This window comes from Bufo bufo, chromosome 3, assembly GCF_905171765.1.
Source record: "Bufo bufo chromosome 3, aBufBuf1.1, whole genome shotgun sequence".
In the NCBI taxonomy this organism is placed as follows: domain Eukaryota; kingdom Metazoa; phylum Chordata; class Amphibia; order Anura; family Bufonidae; genus Bufo; species Bufo bufo.
Window position 1 is genome coordinate 663,515,935 of NC_053391.1, and position 18,977 is coordinate 663,534,911.

At 47.7% G+C, this 18,977-nt stretch overlaps 2 protein-coding genes across 2 annotated transcripts in view; both read right to left on the minus strand.

The window, feature by feature from the left end:
* Nucleotides 1-9,981: 9,981 nt before the first annotated feature.
* On the minus strand, nt 9,982-13,785 carry LOC120994023 (ankyrin repeat domain-containing protein 49-like). The gene is made up of 2 exons (XM_040422483.1): nt 13,459-13,785; nt 9,982-10,408 (listed from the first exon to the last, which is right to left on the minus strand). Exons 1-2 carry the CDS (start codon nt 13,779-13,781, stop codon nt 9,982-9,984), a joined length of 750 nt encoding a protein of 249 aa, XP_040278417.1. The 5' UTR covers nt 13,782-13,785.
* A 1,091-nt stretch (nt 13,786-14,876) lies between these two features.
* LOC120994024 (zona pellucida sperm-binding protein 4-like) overlaps nt 14,877-18,977 on the minus strand; it is a 53,638-nt gene continuing 49,537 nt past the window's right edge. Inside the window, exon 12 of the mRNA XM_040422484.1 lies at nt 14,877-15,496. Coding sequence (XP_040278418.1) covers nt 14,877-15,496 — 620 coding nt within the window. The remainder of the gene's footprint in view (nt 15,497-18,977) is intronic.

Consider the following 18,977-nt stretch of genomic DNA (forward strand, 5'->3'; position numbering starts at 1 on the left):
GGTCTGTGCACATGAGCGTTGGTTTTCATGCATCATTTCTGAGTTGCGTGAAAATGACAGCATGTTCTATATTCTGTGTTTTCACGCAGACCTGGCGCCATAGAAGTGAATGGGGTTTCAGTGAAAAACGCATTTCATCCGGATGTAACCTGGATAAAATCCGGATGCAATGCGTTTTTCACTGAAGGTTGCTAGAAGATGTTGTTTATAATTCTTCAGTTTTTTTCACGCAAGTGAAAAACCCATCAACACTGATTGCACCCGTGCGGAATTTTTTTTAACACTGAACGGAATAGCAGACAAAACTGACTGAACTTTTTCGCAAAATGGTGCGAAATTCACTGAACGCATCCTGAGAGAATCCATAACGCTCCTGTGAAAGAGGCCTCAAGGGTAGGTTCACATCACTGTTTCGTTAAAAACAGGTCTTTTAGGCTACATGCACACGAACGTTAGGGCTCCGCATGTGGATAGCAGACCCATTCACTTGAATGGGGTCCGTGATCCGCATCGGACGGCCCGCACCGCAAAAAAGTAGTGCATGCGCTACTTTTTGGCGGTGCGGAGGCACGGCCAGAAACACCACGCAGTGCTTCAGTGGGGTTCCGATCCGTGCCTCCGTTCCGCATCTCCATGATTGCGGACCCATTCAAGTGAATGGGTCCGCGATCCGTGAAGCGGAATGCACACGGCCGGTGCCTGTGTATTGCGGACTCGCTGTATGCGGGCCGCAATACGGCCACGGGGGGGGGGGGGGCACACGGTCGTGTGCATGTAGCATTATTTTGAGCATCCTTTGTGCTCATTTTGCATCCGTTTAACCATTTCCATCTGAGATCCATCATTTTAGAGGAAAGTCCTTCATGTATATGTGAGATTGTGAAACAGCTATTTCTGCATAATGTCTGTATTTAAACTGTCATTTGGCATTCCGGGCACTAGAGGCCACTGTTTTGCAGCTACAGCCAGCACACTCTGAGATTTGAATATGTAAAACAGATGATGACTCATGCTGCTGCCTGTGAGTGAACCAGGAAGTGTTGATCTGGCATGGAGGAAGGATTCTGCTGTGAGGGACTGAATCCGATTCCATCCTGGCTTGCAGATGTCCGGTAGTTAATGGACACTCAGAAGGAGGAGAGTAGCTGTTATATCCTTTCTGTATCCAGCTCTTTTGAAAGAGAGTTTGTCCCAGGAAGACCAGTCCAGTATGTGGACAGAAGGCCTCACTATCAAGCAAGGCCACACGGTTGCTGAGAAGCTGGTGGCAATCTCTGGTAGGCTGCATCCTCGGGCCCAGAACGGACACAGGTCAGTACACCTGGTTACTGATTGCAATATATTGTGTGGCGCCTGAAGTTACCGAGACTAGCCTAGGCCTAGCATTAGTTAGTCAGTTAGGATTTATATAGTTTTGCTAGGATTTACTGTACTGGACTGCAGCGCAGTTATTGACTTGCAGGCTCTGCTGCGTTTGCCACTGGCTAGGGGTGTCCTCTGTAGCTGCACAGCACAACTTGCAGGCTCTGCTGTGTCCGCCATCGGCTAGGCCTGTCCATTGGGCAGGGACATTTACTGTGGGTCCGGGATATAGCGTTTCTATGCTTATGTTATTACTTGTTGTTTAAGTAAAGTTTTCTGTTCTTGCATATTAAGCTGGTGTCAGTGTCGCTTTCCTTGTCTGTAACTTCGCTGTATTCTGGGGAGCCCACCCCGGTACACGGCTTACATATACAAAACAACATGGTGAGCCTACCCTCACCACAGTCAGTGAAAAACTACTGGCGTATGAATGAACACATTAAAATCAATGGGTACGTGTGTTATCTGTCAGTGAAGAAAAATAATGTGAACGAGGCCTGAGGATACGGCCACACGGGCAGGTTTCTGCAGGCGGTTTTGGAAGCCAGATTCAGGAGTGGATCATAAAAAGGAGAGAAGGCATGAAGGAAAGATATGACTTCTCTTTTTTGAATACACTCCTGGTTTTGGCTTCCACACCAGCATGCAGAAACCTGACCAAGTGGCTGTACTCTAAGGTAAGGGCTACACGGCGACACTGGTCATTCAACACCTGCCGCGGCCAGGATCGCTGAGTAGTGGAAATGAAAGGGATTGCCACAGCAGTCGCAAGAAATCCAGTCGTGTTGCATTTCTTGCGACTGCCGCAGCGATCCTGGTTGCGACAGGTGTTGAATGACCAGTGTCACCGTGTAGCCCACAGCGACATGTGTCTCGCAAGACAATTTTAGAACTGCGATTTGGCTGTGAAAACACAATCAAGTCACAGGCAAGTCACATGTTGCATGCAACTTCTATTCAAGTCAGTGGAGAAAAAAATCACGTGTGACTTGCGACGTACAACACAAAATTTTGCGACACCATTGACAAACATTACATGACATCACTGGCATAGCTATAGGGGTCACACACAGCGGTCTCAGTTGCGACCAGGCCACTAAGCCAGTGGGGCTCAAAGGGCCCCCCTCGGCAGTGGCGCTGTATTTTTCCCTTTATAAGATGCAGTGCAGCGCTAGTATGCAGGAGGCGGGGGAGTGATGCGCTGTGAGCGCTGTACTTACCCCTCCTCCTGCTCGCTTTTCTTAGGTCCCGCGCTGCTGTTTCCCGGCAGCCTACAGCGTCAGGATGTACGAGCTCACTGTGACCTGACGCTGCAGGCATTCAGGTGACTGTGCAGCGTGGGCTCCAAGAGGAGAGCCTGGGAGACCACCGGACCTGGAGAGCGAGGGCAGAGCAGGAGAGGTGAGTTAATTTATTTATTTTAAAGTCCTGACCTGAGATCTGATTGGGGAGTGTCTTATCTGAGGTCTGAAGATCTAAAGGGGGTCTTATCTGAGGTCTGATATTGGGGGGTGAGGTCTAATGGGGGTCTGGTCTGAGATAGAGGTTTCTGAAATGAAGGTCTAATGAGGGTCTGAAACTGGGGTCTGACATAGAGGGTTTGGTCTGAGATGGGAGGGTCTCGCCTGAGGTTTGATATGGGGGTCTGATCTGAAAGGAAAGGGGGTATTTTTTGTACTGGCGCACACAATATAAGGCGGAATTTTGTTCTGGCGGACTATCTGTGTGATACTAGTATTTTTGGGGGGACTTTTTCTGCAGTATAGTATTTGGGGGGCACAGCAGGCACAGTATTGGGGTTGGCAGGATGGGATGTTCAGATGGTGGGAGAATGATGGAAAAGTAGGAAACTAAGATGTATGTTTGTTAAACTCTGCAGAGGAGAGATGGCTGAAATAAATCATCATGGCGGTCTGGTCTGGAAGGAGAAAATGAGGAAGGAGAATATCTACATCAGAGGAGACATCACTAGATGTAAGAGGTACACATGTGAGGTTGTATTACCCAGTATGTTCTGTAGCGCTGTATGTAATATTTTCCAAATATGTCTTTAAAGGGGTTGTCCGTTTTTTGTTTTTTTTAAATATGCGCTGCCTTCTCTGCTCTGTTTAACTGCTCATCACCGCAATTGCTGCGGCGAGCAGGTAACCAGAGCAGAGAAATCTCTCAAATGAACGCTGCCATCTCTTCAGACAGCTGTTTGTCTTGCATTGCTATGGGCAATAGCAGTAATTTGGGTGCAGACCCTTTAAGAGTCTCTAGCAAGCTCTCAGGCAGCGTTACTCTTAATAGAAGTCTTGGGAACCTTTTTCAAGATGGCGGCACACCTTTGCTTCTGGTTGGGTCCGGCCAGTGTTTCCCTACCTCCAGGGACTTTTATCGAGCTCTATAGTTCCACTAGGTGGGCTTTGACTTCAACAGAGTAGACAGGCCATTTCCTTTCTCGTAGACTCCTCAATCTTCAAGTGCTTGGTGGGTTGGGTGCAGCTTCGTCAATAAGATGACAGCAAGCGGGATGTCAGTAACTGCAATAACACATCTGTAGCACAGTGTGGCTGGTGAATCCCCACTACAAGCACCTTTAGCACAATAAAGTCTCTTTTCAAGCCAGAACAAACACTGTAGGACACAGAGGGCAGGAACCTGTTTGACGGAAAAATAACTGCAGCAGGCAGCCCATAGTTGCTGCTCAATCAAGTTCAGTAAACACGAGATGTTCTCGGAGACTGTTTAGACTGCAACCAAAATGCTGTGTGCCCTCACTGAGAGACTGCAACCAATACAGTGTGTGTTCTTTAAGACAGGCTGTAACCAAAATCCTGTGTGCCCTCTAATAGACTGTTCTGTTGCCACTAGTGACCAACAAGCTCTGTGCCTTTAATAGAATATGTAATTGCCAGGCCTTCTACCAATTTCAACTGTAACCATCAAGCGCAGTGCCCTCTGTTTGAGTAAAGCTTAATAAAATTTCACTGCCACATGGCTGCCTCTTCACTTTGCCGGTGTCCAATATTATGATCAAGGGCCACACACACCTGACTCTCTTACAGAAGTCCTTCCTTTATACTTTCCATTCTTATGAATCTGCTATGTGTGACTCCAGCCTTAGGGTCCATTCACACGTCCGCAATTTAGTTCCACATTTTGCGGAATGGAATTGCGGACCCATTCATTTCTATGGGGCAGCACAATGTGCTGATCGGATACGGAATTGCGGACACGCACTTCCGGGTCCGCAATTCCGTTCCCGAAAAAAATAGAACATGTCCTATTCTTGTCCGCAATTGCAGACAAGAATAGGCATTTTCTATTAAGTGCCGGCGATGTGCGGTCTGCAAAATGCGGAATGCACATCGCCGATGTCCGTGTTTTGCGGATCCGCAAAACACACACAAACATCTGAATGGAGCCTTAAAGGGGTTGGTTGTCCAACAAAATATGAGAGGGGGCTGGACAGTGATCCCCATCAGATGACATTTCATATACAGCATACACACATGACCGCTGCCAGCCAATCAGTGGTCTCAGCGGTAAGGTGTGCACGGGCAGCGTTAACGGCGGAGGCCATTGATTGTCCAGCAGCAGTACCGCGAGAATGTCATCACTTCCAACGTGACAGGATGAGGAGCCATGGTGGTAGAACCATCAAAAGGTGACCGCTTCTATGTTAGTGTTTTAAACGCTGTCCAGCCGCCCTCTTATTTTTAATGGATGACGGACAACCCCTTTAGACTTGGCTTAGCATAGAGCATGTGTCAGAAAAACACAATGTTTTTTGGAGGAAAATAAAGAAAACAAGCCCCCCCCCCCCCCCCCCCCCAAAGAGGCTCTTCGCTATTGGACTTGAAAAACAACAGAAAAAAATATATTTAAAAAAGTAATGAAGAGAAATGCCACCAAACATAATACCAACCAACCTGTTCTTCTACATCTTCATAATCTATATCTGGGACAATGACTAGCGGAGACAGAAGTATGACTGCGGGATCATCCACTGATCATCTTCGGTTTAGGCCTGTATTACACCAACAGATTATCTGATCAATATCCGTATAATCAGACCAAAAGATGTGTGTGTGTAATCGGCCATCTGACCAATGATTGGTCCAAAAATCTGTGAGATAAGGCTACAGGCGGGGATCAGCAAAAACGCTTCCGTCGTAATATTACAACCGTCTGCATCCGTTATGAATAGATCCGGTTGTATTATCTCTAAACTAGCCAAGACGGATCAGTCTCTAAAACCATTGTAAGTCAACGGGTGGGGGGGCGGATCCGTTTTATTTTGTGTCAGAGAAAACGCCTCCGTCTCCATTGACTTACATTGTGTGTCATGACGGATCCGTCCCGCTCCGCACCACATCACGGACAGAAAGCATTATGGTGCACTACGTTTCGTTCAGTTCTGTCCACATTGACAATGAACAGGGACAAAACTGAAGTGTTCCCCCCTATTGAGACCCTATGACAGATCTCAACAGCGGAAAGGGAAAGCGCAAGTGTGAAAGTAGCCTTAGCTGCCTGCCTCGGGGCTGCTTCACAAACAGTTATGTACCTGGCATTTTTGGCCAGACTTTATGGGTCGACCCCCCCCCCCCCCCCCCCCCCCATATAGCGTGCTTTAGCACCTTGTGACCTTGTGTTTGTTATTGGTGTTTTATGCACGCCTGCCACTTTTTATTTTTTTTACTAGGAAAGTATGTGCCTGCCGTGAGGTCTGTTCATCTGTAGACCTATATTGGGAAAAAAAAGCACTTAAAAAACACTGGACATGCCCTTGATGAAGAAAAAAACTAACAATCGAGGTCTATGGGAGAAAAACACCATGCCCAGAGAATGCTGAGACTTGGCCCAAAAGAAGGATCTCGAGGGTGAAAAAAAAATGCCACTACAAACTATATGCTTCCGGGCAACATGCGAAGCTGGCTTTATTTGGCTATAAAAACGCACCAAAAAAAACCAACCCATAGTGGTCAGTATTTCAGTGCGGATGGTGGCCATCATACAGCCAGAACCCGACTGTGTATGGCGCAAGCTCAGCTTGTGAGCCTACTCGACACACTCCCCGATCGCGGACGTACAGTCATGTGAAAAAATTAGGACACCCTTTGAAAGCATGTGGTTTTTTGTAACATTTTTAATAAATGGTTATTTCATCTCCGTTTCAACAATACAGAGAGATTAAAGTAATCCAACTAAACAAAGAAAACTGAAGAAAAGTCTTTTCAAGATCTTCTGTAAATGTCATTCTACAAAAATGCCTATTCTAACTGAGGAAAAAGATAGGACACCCTTGCCCCTAATAGCGAGTGTTACCTCCTTTGGCTGAAATAACTGCAGTGAGACGGTTCTTGTAGCCATCTACCAGTCTTCGACATCGGTCTGAGGAAATTTTACCCCACTCCTCAATGCAGAACTTTTTCAGCTGTGAGATGTTTGAGGGGTTTCTTGCACGTACAGCCCTTTTCAAGTCACCCCACAGCATCTCAATGGGATTCAAATCTGGACTTTGACTTGGCCATTCCAGGACTCTCCATTTCTTCTTTTTCAGCCAATCTTTGGTTGATTTACTAGTATGTTTTGGGTCATTGTCATGTTGCATGGTCCAGTTCCGCTTCAGCTTTAATTTTCTAACTGATGGTCTCACATGTTCTTCAAGCACCTTCTGATACACAGTAGAATTCATCGTGGATTCTATGATGGTGAGCTGACCAGGTCCTGCTGCAACAAAGCAGCCCCAAACCATGACACTTCCACCTCCATGCTTCACAGTTGGTATGAGGTTCTTTTCTTGGAATGCTGTGTTTGGTTTACGCCAAACATGTCCTCTGCTGTTGTGTCCAAATAATTCAATTTTGGACTCATCTGTCCAAAGAACATTATTCCAGAAGTCCTGGTCTTTGTCAACTTTATCTCTGGCAAATGTCAGTCTGGCCTCGATGTTTCTCTTGGAAAGCAAAGGTTTCCTCCTTGCACACCTCCCATGCAAGTTAAACTTGTACAGTCTCTTTCTGATTGTAGAGGCATGTACTTCTACATCAACAGTAGCCAGAGCCTGCTGTAGTTCTCGAGATGACACTTTAGGGTTTTTGGAGACCTCTTTTAGCATCTTGCGGTCTGCTCTTGGGGTGAACTTGCTGGGGCGACCAGTCCTGGGCATGTTGGCAGTTGTTTTGAAAGCCCTCCACTTGTAGACTATCTTCCGGACAGTGGAATGGCTGATTTCAAAATCTTTTGAGATCTTTTTAAATCCCTTCCCAGACTCATAGGCTGCTACAATCTTTTTTCTGAAGTCCTCTGACAGCTCTTTTGCTCTCACCATGGTGCTCACTCTCACTTCAACAGTCAGGAGCACACCAAACTAAATGTCTGAGGTTTAAATAGGGCAAGCCTCATTCAACATGCAGAGTAACGATCTACTAATTATGTGCACCTGGTGTGAGATCTGAGCCAATTTAAGAGGGAATACATGTGAGGGTGTCCTATCTTTTTCCTCAGTTAGAATAGGCATTTTTGTAGAATGACATTTACAGAAGATCTTGAAAAGACTTTTCTTCAGTTTTCTTTGTTTAGTTGGATTACTTTAATCTCTCTGTATTGTTGAAACGGAGATGAAATAACCATTTATTAAAAATGTTACAAAAAACCACATGCTTTCAAAGGGTGTCCAAATTTTTTCACATGACTGTAGTACCTGCACGCCATTTTGAACAAAGGGGTTAAGACCTACTCCACTTCATTTTTGATTTATTAGGCTAAAGAAAACCCACCACTGACCGTTTCGTAACTAATCTGGCCCACTGCCGAGGCTCCAATTCGTAGTCATGTCCAACTGCAGCAGCCATTCACTGGCCTCAGCAGTGACGTGTCCCCATGTGACATGTGACCACAGAGGCTCAGCAGTCCACATGAACATCACAACATGGACGTCAGGAAACTGGAAGTGTTAAAGGGATTGTGCAAGAATGAGAGGGATGGGGGGTGTTGGCAAACCCTCCAACTTTACCAAACCTGTAAAGGGAAGCTTACTAACCTACTTCCTGCCGCTGGCTCCTCAATCCTTCTCCTCCTGGCCTGTGATGCTCCTCTGGGCTCCCTTGCTTAAAACATCAGGTTTGACATGGCTGCAGCAGTGACTGGATCCCCTTGTGTCATGTCACCATTTGTCCTGATGTAAGGGGAGCCGGACACCTCTGCGGCCAGTGATTGGCTGCAGACATGTGAAACCCAATGTTTTCAACGAGGGAGCCCAGAGGAGAATCGCAGCCCGGGAGGAGAAGGGGCGGGGAGCCAGCACCAAAAACCCCTCATTCTTGCACAACCCTTTAAGGGTTGTTCAGGGTAATCATAAGGATCCCATTACAAAAGGGATGCAGGCAGGCGACATACACTCACCTAAAGAATTATTAGGAACACCATACCAATACGGTGTTGGACCCCCTTTTGCCTTCAGAACTGCCTTAATTCTACGTGGCATTGATTCAACAAGGTGCTGATTGCATTCTTTAGAAATGTTGGCTCATATTGATAGGATAGCATCTTGCAGTTGATGGAGATTTGAGGGATGCACATCCAGGGCACGAAGCTCCTGTTCCACCACATTCCAAAGATGCTCTATTGGGTTGAGATCTGGTGACTGTGGGGGCCATTTTAGTACAGTGAACTCATTGTCATGTTCAAGAAACCAATTTGAAATGATTCGAGCTTTGTGACATGGTGCATTATCCTGCTGGAAGTAGCCATCAGAGGATGGATACATGTTCTCCTTCTGTTTACGCCAAATTCGGACTCTACCATTTGAATGTCTCAACAGAAATCGAGACTCATCAGACCAGGCAACATTTTTCCAGTCTTCAACAGTCCAATTTTGGTGAGCTTGTGCAAATTGTAGCCTCTTTTTCCTATTTGCAGTGGAGATGAGTGGTACCCGGTGGGGTCTTCTGCTGTTGTAGCCCATCCGCCTCAAGGTTGTGCGTGTTGTGGCTTCACAAATGCTTTGCTGCATACCTCGGTTGTAATGAGTGGTTATTTCAGTCAACGTTGCTCTTCTATCAGCTTGAATCAGTCGGCCCATTCTCCTCTGACCTCTAGCATCCACAAGGCATTTTTGCCCACAGGACTGCCGCATACTGGATGTTTTTCCCTTTTCACACCATTCTTTGTAAACCCTAGAAATGGTTGTGCGTGAAAATCCCAGTAACTGAGCAGATTGTGAAATACTCAGACCGGCCCGTCTGGCACCAACAACCATGCCACGCTCAAAATAGCTTAAATCACCTTTCTTCCCCATTCTGACATTCAGTTTGGAGTTCTGGAGATTGTCTTGACCAGGACCACACCCCTAAATGCATCGAAGCAACTGCCATGTGATTGGTTGACTAGATAATTGCATTAATGAGAAATAGAACAGGTGTTCCTAATAATTCTTTAGGTGAGTGTGTATTAGTCGTCGTGTATCATACGTGATGTATTGATGTGGTTTTCTGCTGTGTGCAGCCCCCTGAAGTTTCCTCATACTCATCATGATTCCCATACTATAGACACACAGCATACAGAGGACCAGACATGTACACAGAAAGTGACAACTGCAAGGACGTTTATTACTGCCGGTGGATGGGGCTAGGTCCAATAATCTGCCATTTCAAACAGGTAGTGGTACATGTCGGTGCGCCGGGCGATCTCATAAGCCGTCTCCCCCAACTTATTGGTCAGTTGGGGTTTGATGTAGCGATTCATGAGGAGGAGCTCTAGGAGCTGGCAGCAGTCCCTGTTGGCGGCGGCCAGGTGCAGCGGTGTTAGGGAGCCCTTAGTCTGTGCGTTGATGTCTGCGCCGTTCTGGAGCAGGAAGGAGGCGACCGCGTTATTCCACTTGCAGGCGCTGTGCAGCGGGGTCCACCCATCTACTGTCACCGTGTGAACATCCGCCCCCTTCGCGATCAGCTCCCGCACTATCGCCAGATGGCCGTTGTACGAGGCTCTGTGCAGCGGGGTGTAATTGTCTTCATCCGTCACGTTCACAAGATCTGGGTGGAGCGACAGGATTCTTTGTGTGCATCCGTGGCCGTTGTGCCGTTTTTCGTTTTTTTTTCGCAGACCCATTGACTTTCAATGGGTCCGTGGAAAAATCGGAAAATGCACCGTTTTGCAGCCGCATCCGTGATCCGTGTTTCCTGGCCGTGAAAAAAATAGGACCTGTCCTATTTTTTTCACGGCCAACGGTTCACGGACCCATTCAAGTCAATGGGTCCGTGAAAGAACACGGATGCACACAAGATTGGCAACTCAGAACCGACAGTATATTCTAACACAGAAGCGTTCCCATGGTGATGGGGACGCTTCTAGTTAGAATACACTACAAACTGTGTACAAGACTGCCCCCTGCTGCCTGGCAGCACCCGATCTCTTACAGGGGGCCGTGATCAGCACAATTAACCCCTTCAGGTGCGGCAGACCCTCCCCCCCTCCCCAGTTTGAATATCATTGGTGGCCAGTGCGGCCCCCCCCCTCTATTGTAATAATAGGTTGGTGGCCAGTGCGGCCCCCCCCCCCTCCCTCTATTGTAATAATTCGTTGGTGGCACAGTGTGCGCCCCCCCTCCCTCCCTCTATTGTAATAATTCGTTGGTGGCACAGTGTGCGCCCCCCATCAGCCCCCCCTCACCTCTATAGCATTAACAACATTGGTGGCCAGTGTGTGGCCTCCCATCTCCCCCCCCCCCCATCATTGGTGGCAGCGGAGTTCCGATCGGAGTCCCAGTTTAATCGCTGGGGCTCCGATCGGTAACCATGGCAACTAGGACGCTACTACAGTCCTGGTTGCCATGGTTACTTAGCAATAGTACAATAGTAGAAGATTCATACTTACCGGCTGCTGCGATGTTCGTGTCCGGCCGGGAGCTCCACCTACTGGTAAGTGACAGGTCTGTGCGGCGCTAAATTGCTAAATGAACTGTCACTTACCAGTAGGAGGAGCTCCCGGCCGGACACAGACATCGCAGCTCCCAGGTAAGTATGAATCTTTTACTATTGTACTATTGCTAGTAACCCGCTGCCACCAATGATCGGGGGGGAGGGGGGGGTAGATGGGAGGCCGCACACTGGCGACCAACGAATTATTACAATAGAGGGAGGAAGGGGGGGGTACACACTGTGCCACCAACGAATTATTACAATAGAGGGAGGGAGGGGGGGGGGCCGCACTGGCCACCAATGATATTCAAACTGGGGAGGGGGAATGGGGTCTGCCCCCTGCTGCCTGGCAGCCCTGATCTCTTACAGGGGGATATGATAGTACAATTAACCCCTTCAGGTGCGGCACCTGAGGGGTTAATTGTGCTGATCACGGCCCCCTGTAAGAGATCGGATGCTGCTAGGCAGCAGGGGGCAGTCATGTACACAGTTTGTAGTATATTCTAACTAGAAGCGTCCCCATCACCATGGGAACGCCTCTGTGTTAGAATATACTGTCGGAAATGAGGTTTCACGATCTAACTCATATCCGACAATATATTCTAACATAGAGGCGTTCCCATGGTGATGGGGACGCTTCAAGTTAAAATATACCATCGGATTGGAGAAAACTCCGATCCGATGGTATAAAAGGGACTCCAGACTTTACATTGAAAGTCAATGGGGGACGGATCCGTTTGAAATGGCACCATATTGTGTCAACGTCAAACGGATCCGTCCCCATTGACTTGTATTGTAATTCAGGACGGATCCGTTTGGCTCCGCACGGCCAGGCGGACACCAAAACGACTTTTTTTTCATGTCCGTGGATCCTCCAAAAATCAAGGAAGACCCACGGACGAAAAAACGGTCACGGATCACGGGAAAACGGAACCCCGTTTTGCGGACCGCAAAAAAATACGGTCGTGTGCATGAGGCCTAAGGGTGCATTTACACGACTGTAATTCTAGGTCTGCACCCGTTCCGTAATTTTGCGGAATGGGTGCGGACCTATTCATTTCAATGGGGCTGCAAAAGATGAGGACAGTACACTGTGCACTGTCCGCATCCGTTGTTCTGTTCCCAGGCCACGCCAAAAGGATAGAGCATGTCGTATTCTTGTCTGCAATTGTGGACAAGAATAGGCATTTCCCACGAATCAGTCAGTCCTGTGTAAAGCATCCATGGCCTAACTGAAACATGGTATCAGTCATGTGACCCCAGGCAACAGTGTTACATGACATACATGTTCTGGGTCAGCACACATGACACGTCCATGGTATACTACATAGGACTAAGGGAGTAACAACAACTACTTTACTGTATGCGTGATTACGTGGCTGCCTGTTTCCAGGTGATATGTAAAATGGCTGCCTGTCTCTAGGTAATGCTGTCATGTTGGTAATAAGTTAACTATAATAAAAAAAAAAATAATTACAAACACAACACATACAGGGAGAACAATGTGAAATGTGCTTCTACATTGTCACTGACGGACATGATGAGAAGCTGCTGAAGGCAGTAATACTGTATGTATCTGTGCTCCATCTCAAATGGCTATTCACCTGTTAGATATCTGGACAGAATGCCAGCGGTCACATGACAGGATTGAAGGTCACATGACTGACGCCATTTTTAGTCCTATTCAGAATTCCTACAGTGCTTTTTAGAGGACTAAAATGGGCCGTACTTTTTAAAAAATGATATAATAAAGGCCCGAGAGCAAAAAGTTAAGCCCTGCACAACAAGTCAGGTCTTTAAAGATGGAGCCCATTCCGGACTGGAGTGAGCGCCATAGCTAGTGGGTGCCTGCTGTTTCTATTATGTAGAGAAAGTTAATACAAGGCACTTCCTAATGTATTGTGATTGCCCATATTGCCTCCTTTGCTGGCTGGATTAATTTTTCCATCACATTATACATTGCCCGTTTCCATGGTTACGACCACCCTGCAATCCATCAGCGGTGGTCGTGCTTGCACACTATAGGAAAAAGTGTCGGCCTCTCTAGTGGCCGGGATCGTGGAAGTGCACATAGGCTGGTGCCACAGGAATGAATCACAGCACAGCATTCATTTTGCAATCTGCTGCTGAAACATGAAAGCAGTGCTGCGATTGGTTGGTCTGACGGGGATTAGGCCGCCATTTACCACTGTGTGAACTTACTCTGTTATTTTCCGCAGCAAAAAGTATTAACTCCTTGTGGTTGTCCTTCAGGTTCTCCTCTGGGGTCTGGTACCACTCCTCGGTCCTTTCCTCCTCATCTTCCTCAGACTCCCCTGGCCAATGGCTCTGGGTTCCTGTAGGAATCAGATGTCGGTGGGTTTCCAGTAGATCCAGCTGGTTGAAGTCATCTGGAAAGTGGTCGAGTTTTTCTTGCAGTTCAATCTCATCCTCGGTCATGTTGTCAGTGCCCGGATCCTGTGGGGAAGCGTCCTTCTCCTGCAAGGTGGTCGTCTGAAAGACACTAGACATAAGGACCGGCATTCTGCTTGTCCACATGGCCGTTCCGCAAAAAAGTAGTTTATGTCCTATTATTGTCTGCAAATCACGGTCCGAGGCTCCATTCAAGTCAATGGGTCCGCAAAAAATATGGAACGTACACGGAACACATCTGTATGTCATCCGTATTTTGCGGATCCATACTGTAGAAATGCTATGCCCAGCCCATATTGCTCATGTGTTTGGTGATTAATAAGTTACTGTTTCTGTATATGATCCGCAAAAAACGGATCAAATACGCAAACCATACGGATATGTTTTGTGCAATAACGGAAGAGGACTTAAATCAGAGAAAAAAAAAACTCAGATACGGAACAACAGATCAATGGAAAAACGGACCGCAAAATAACAACGGTGATGTGCATGAGCCCAAACAATGTGTCATCCACAGGTCCCCCATAAGGCCTCTTTCACATGAACGTGTGCTGCCCGTTGCCTTATTGCGGATCGCATTCCAGGACGTTACTCACCTCCCCGATGTGATGATACCCAGACCGCGCTGCGCTCCACCTCCTGCTTGTGTACCCGACATGGCAGGAAATGGATGGAAATGCCCTTCTGCCAGTCATTGGATGATGGGAGTCATTGCCGCAGCCAGTGATTGGTGGAGCGGCATTCCCATCTATTTCCTGCCGTGCTGAGTCCACAAGCAGGAAGTGGAGAGCAGCGGCGCCCGGGCACCATCAGACCAGGAGCGACAAGGTAATAGAGTAATATCCTTTATTGTTCTCAGACATTCCCAGCCCATCGGGCCGGCTTTTCATGGCTCCGGAATCCCCCTTTAGTTCCTTATTGAGGTCTTTGTGGCTGCACGGTTATAACGCTCTGTGTTAGGACGTCTGTGGATCTTTTCTATTACAGTGTGAAATATTTATGGAGGAAAATGTCTTTAATCTACAATTGGATTTGGTGAGAAAATGATGGAAGTTTTGCTGCATGTAAAAGTCACTTACCTGGAAAAACTCCAAAGACTCTTACAGCAATTTCCACGCCCCCTCGGAGCACCGCGCAGTTTTCTTCTGTCTTGATGTTGATGACAGAAGAAGCGGATGTTGGTCTTGTGCTCCGTTAAAAGCAGTCCCTGCGGCACAGGGGACAGCGGGTGTTATTCCGGAGCCACTGGTCGATGCAGGCCTGGTGGTAGATGTGGCCGCAGGGCAGGGATGTCACCTGCTCACCCTGGATGAAGTCAGTGAGGCAGATGACACAAGACTGTTTCTCCTCTGCATTGATGGTCCTTGCAGGGAGGTCTCCGATTTGCGCGGCCCTGGAGCTTGGTGGAGGCTGGTGGGGCACACCCAGTGGAGCCGGCGTTGGGGGCTCTGGCGGTGGTATGGCCTGAGGTCTCATGGTGCCCATCCTCTGCAGCTGTATTATGATGTTAAAGAGGTGTTCTGCAGGGTGTATGGGAGACCTCCTGGGTGGCTGCATCTCCCTGGTCCTGCGTCTCGGTGGTATGGGCCGAGGATGGCGGAACTCGGGGGTGGTGGGCCCAGCACTCTCCCGGCTGCTCTCCCCAGATGGTCGGGGGTCTTGGGCCGGCGCAGGTGTTATTGGAGAGCGGCTCCTCTCTCTGGCAGATGGTATTTGCCGAGGAGGAGCTCTGACTCCGGAGACATTACGTTGTTGCCTGTCTCTCCTGGATGTTCTCTGAGCTGATCTTAATCGCTCTCGCCGGATAGTCTGACCTAAAAGAGTAAGAATAGAAGTATTTCTGGTATATGATTGATATAGAGCCCTACAGACCATAGACACAATGGTCAGGAGAGGACCTCACTGACTTCTATGGGAGAGTTTTCTAGGCATGCTCTGTGACCTGTGCAGAGGTCATTGTACAGGGAAAGAAGAGATAAGCTCTGACCATCACCTGGTGGATCCTGTGTTATCTGTCATCCAAATCCTGCCTGTAATGATATCATCTCTGTGTACAGATAAGCAGATAACTGCAGTAAAGTGATCTGGACAGACCAAGAAGTGGCGCCTATTATGAGGCTTAGTGGACAGGGCGAAAACTGCAGGATTTTATGGTTTTCATTTAAATATAAATCATGACATAGAAAATTTAAAATATCATTAAAAAATTCTTTAAAATGTTAAACATAAAAACTTGATTTAAACTAGGGATCGACCGATATTGATTTTTTAGGGCCGATACCGATAATCTGTGAACTTTCAGGCCGATAGCCGACAATTTATACCGATATTCTGTGAATTTTCATTTTCAATCTGCTGAAAATGAATGTTTATTGTTAACGTGTCGTGTTTTTTTTTTGTAAATCTTTCTTTTTCATTTATAATTAATATATATATTTTTTTTACTAACTAATAGCCCCCTTGGGGGCTAGAACCCTTGTCCTAGTCACCCTCATAGATCTCTATCAGGGTGAATAGGACCTTACACTGTCACTGCTGCTATGTGCTTTGTGCACACAGCAGCAAGGGAGCTGAACATGGTAGCCAGGGCTTCAGTAGCATTCTGGCTGCCATGGTAACCAATCGGAGCCCCAGGCTTACACTGCTGGGGCTCCTATCAGAACTGCCACTGAGGAGGAGGGGAGAGGGGACCCGGTGGCCACTGCCACCAATGATTAATATTGGGGGGTTTGGGGGGGCGCACTGCACCACCAATGATTAATACTAGGGTTGGGGGGGGGGGGCGCACTGCGCCACCAATGAAGATATCGCTCTCATTAATTCATATACAGGAGGCGGGAGCTGGCTGCAGAATCACATAGCCGGCTCCCCACCTCTATGAGCGTTAGGTGCGATCCGCAGCAGTTAACCCCTTAACTACCGCAGATCGCAGCTACTTGTCAGAGGTCAGGAGCCGGCTATGTGATTCTGCAGCCAGCTCCCGCCTCCCGTGTATGAATTAATGAGAGAGGTATCTTCATTGGTGGCGCGGTGGCCACAGCCCCTCCCCTCCTCTTGTCTTCTCTCCTGTCATTGGTGGCAGCGGCAGCACAGGGGGAGGAGACACTGCTTCCTTCTCCCCTGTACTGCTGAGGGAACCCGGAGAGCGCTAACAGCAGCGCAATCTGTGTTCCCGATTCGTTATCGGAATATCGGCAAAATAGATGCCGATACCGATAACGTTTAAAATCCTGAATATCGGCCGATAATATCGGTAAAACCGATAATCGGTCGATCCCTAATTTAAACAATAGGTCATTTTCTGGAGACACATTTCCTTTAAGTACAACAGTTCTGTCTTGAGATGTTCCTCCACTTTCTGCACCTTCCCTTCCCTGGAGCGAGATTGAAGCATTTTTGGGACTGTTTATAAAGTCTCCATTGATAATTGTGGCTTAAATCCGCTAGACAGGCTAATCAGCTCAGCGCCATTTTCTTGAGTTCACACCTCGGTGTAAACTGCTTTTTGGCTCTGGAAGAGAGAACTGGATTTTATTCTACCTGCCAACTGCTCACTATCTACAATGGTTGTTATCTCCTCTAGATTATTAGTCTCTTATTTTTCTATTTTCTGATATTTTATTAAACTTTTTCTTCTTTTTGGATCCCCTCCCGGCTTTGTCTGTAGGGAAAACGCATCATGAAGAATATGTGTGTCCAATAGTGGTGGAAAAAAGTCACAGATTGTGGCACATTCAGCATTTACACCATGTAATCCAGCTCCTAGATGGCGTAGAATTCAGTTTCTGGAGCACGAAGATATCTCTGATTTATTAAGAATCATCTTCCCCTTCATATATCTGGTCCATCTCACTCCGGGGCCCAGAAGATCAGGTCTGATGTAGGAATCTCCAGTCTGGATGAATCCGGGCACAGAGTCCCTGCCGCTCAGGACTGTGCAGTGTGGACCCTCATTGTGTCGCTGTATGGTGCTCTGTGGGGTCCATGTTACATAGAGAATACATTGGTTATATGGCACCCAGGGGAGCGTGCCGCCATTTATTTTCAGTGGATTGAATGGGCGACCCCTTTACTCCGCACACTGCAGGGCGCTGACATAGGAAATCCATCCCTCCCCATCTCTTAGTGCAGCTCACCAGTTCTTGGCCCCTCGCATGGATTCTGTGTGTAAACAGTTGACTCCAGCATCACGTCCATAGCAGTGAAAATGGCAGTTGAAAGCATTCAGCGCATGTGCAGACATACAACAAGTGCCCCTGTATCTGCACAGAAGAGGACACAGCCGGGCACACGGGTAAATGACGTGACCTCCGCCATCTTGATTGCTGTAGACGCGGCTGCTGCTGGCGGCCATTGTTTGCTCAAGGAGTCCATGGACAGCAGGTTTCCCATCACATACCTGTTTATGGCCTTGTAGAGGGGGCTTCAAAAAGTGACCGACCCCCTTTAATCATCTCCATGTGGAATACAGTAGAAGACCACCACCGGTATTTTTTGCTGCCAAGATTCATGGCACAGAGGTCAGCAGCCTTCCACACTCTAGCTGTTGTGAAACTACAATTCCCAGTATGCCCTATTCACTTTCAGGGGAGTTCTGAGAAGAACAGGGCAAATGTGCATGCTGGGAGTTGTAGTTTCACAACAGTTGGAGTATCGGAAGTTGCCTACCACTGATATATCATAATGTCCAACCTGTGCAACTGCACAATAACCCTGCAGGCGAGGGGTCCCACCGCTACTCTTAAAATAATAATACTGCCCCCTGGTGCCTATTAGACCATGAGTAGGAACTACACTCCTTCCCATCCACGTCTCACTATTACAGGGGTTGTCCATAAAGAAAACCTGTCTGCTATCCTAAGGTTAGGTGTGTGAACGATGGCTTCCAACTGCTGATCACGAGAATGGGGGCCAGTCCTTCCCATTTGAATGGAGTGATAGTCTAGATGTGAGTCCACTGCTCTATTCAGCTCCCTGTATATGTGACCACTGCTTCATTCAGCTTGGGAGCACAGGCCCCCATGTCCTTGTGATCGGCGAGCTGTCAGACCCCCAGCGACTCGGACACATCCCCCTATCCTGTAATTATAGGAATATTCCTGATTATAGAGGGAACGCACCCACTTTCTGCTTTTATTAAAGAATATCAGTAGTTGCCATAGAACGGCTGCTGGAATCCAGAGATGGTTGCTTCGGTTTCCTGGTGCTCGCTCTCCCCAGTTGGTCGAAGGTGTTTGGTCATGGAAGATCCTAAAGGAGAGCGACTTCTGTCCTTGCTGTCTTTTGGTGGCTGCG

Excerpts from the sequence above, each read along its gene's own strand:
- LOC120994023 (XM_040422483.1), bottom strand. The coding sequence starts at position 13,781 with ATGTCTAGTGTCTTTCAGACGACCACCTTGCAGGAGAAGGACGCTTCC. Across the intron at positions 10,409-13,458 it reads AACAGAGTAAGTTCACACAG|AAGAATCCTGTCGCTCCACC; the intron begins TGGTAAATGGCG and ends CGGATGCACACA.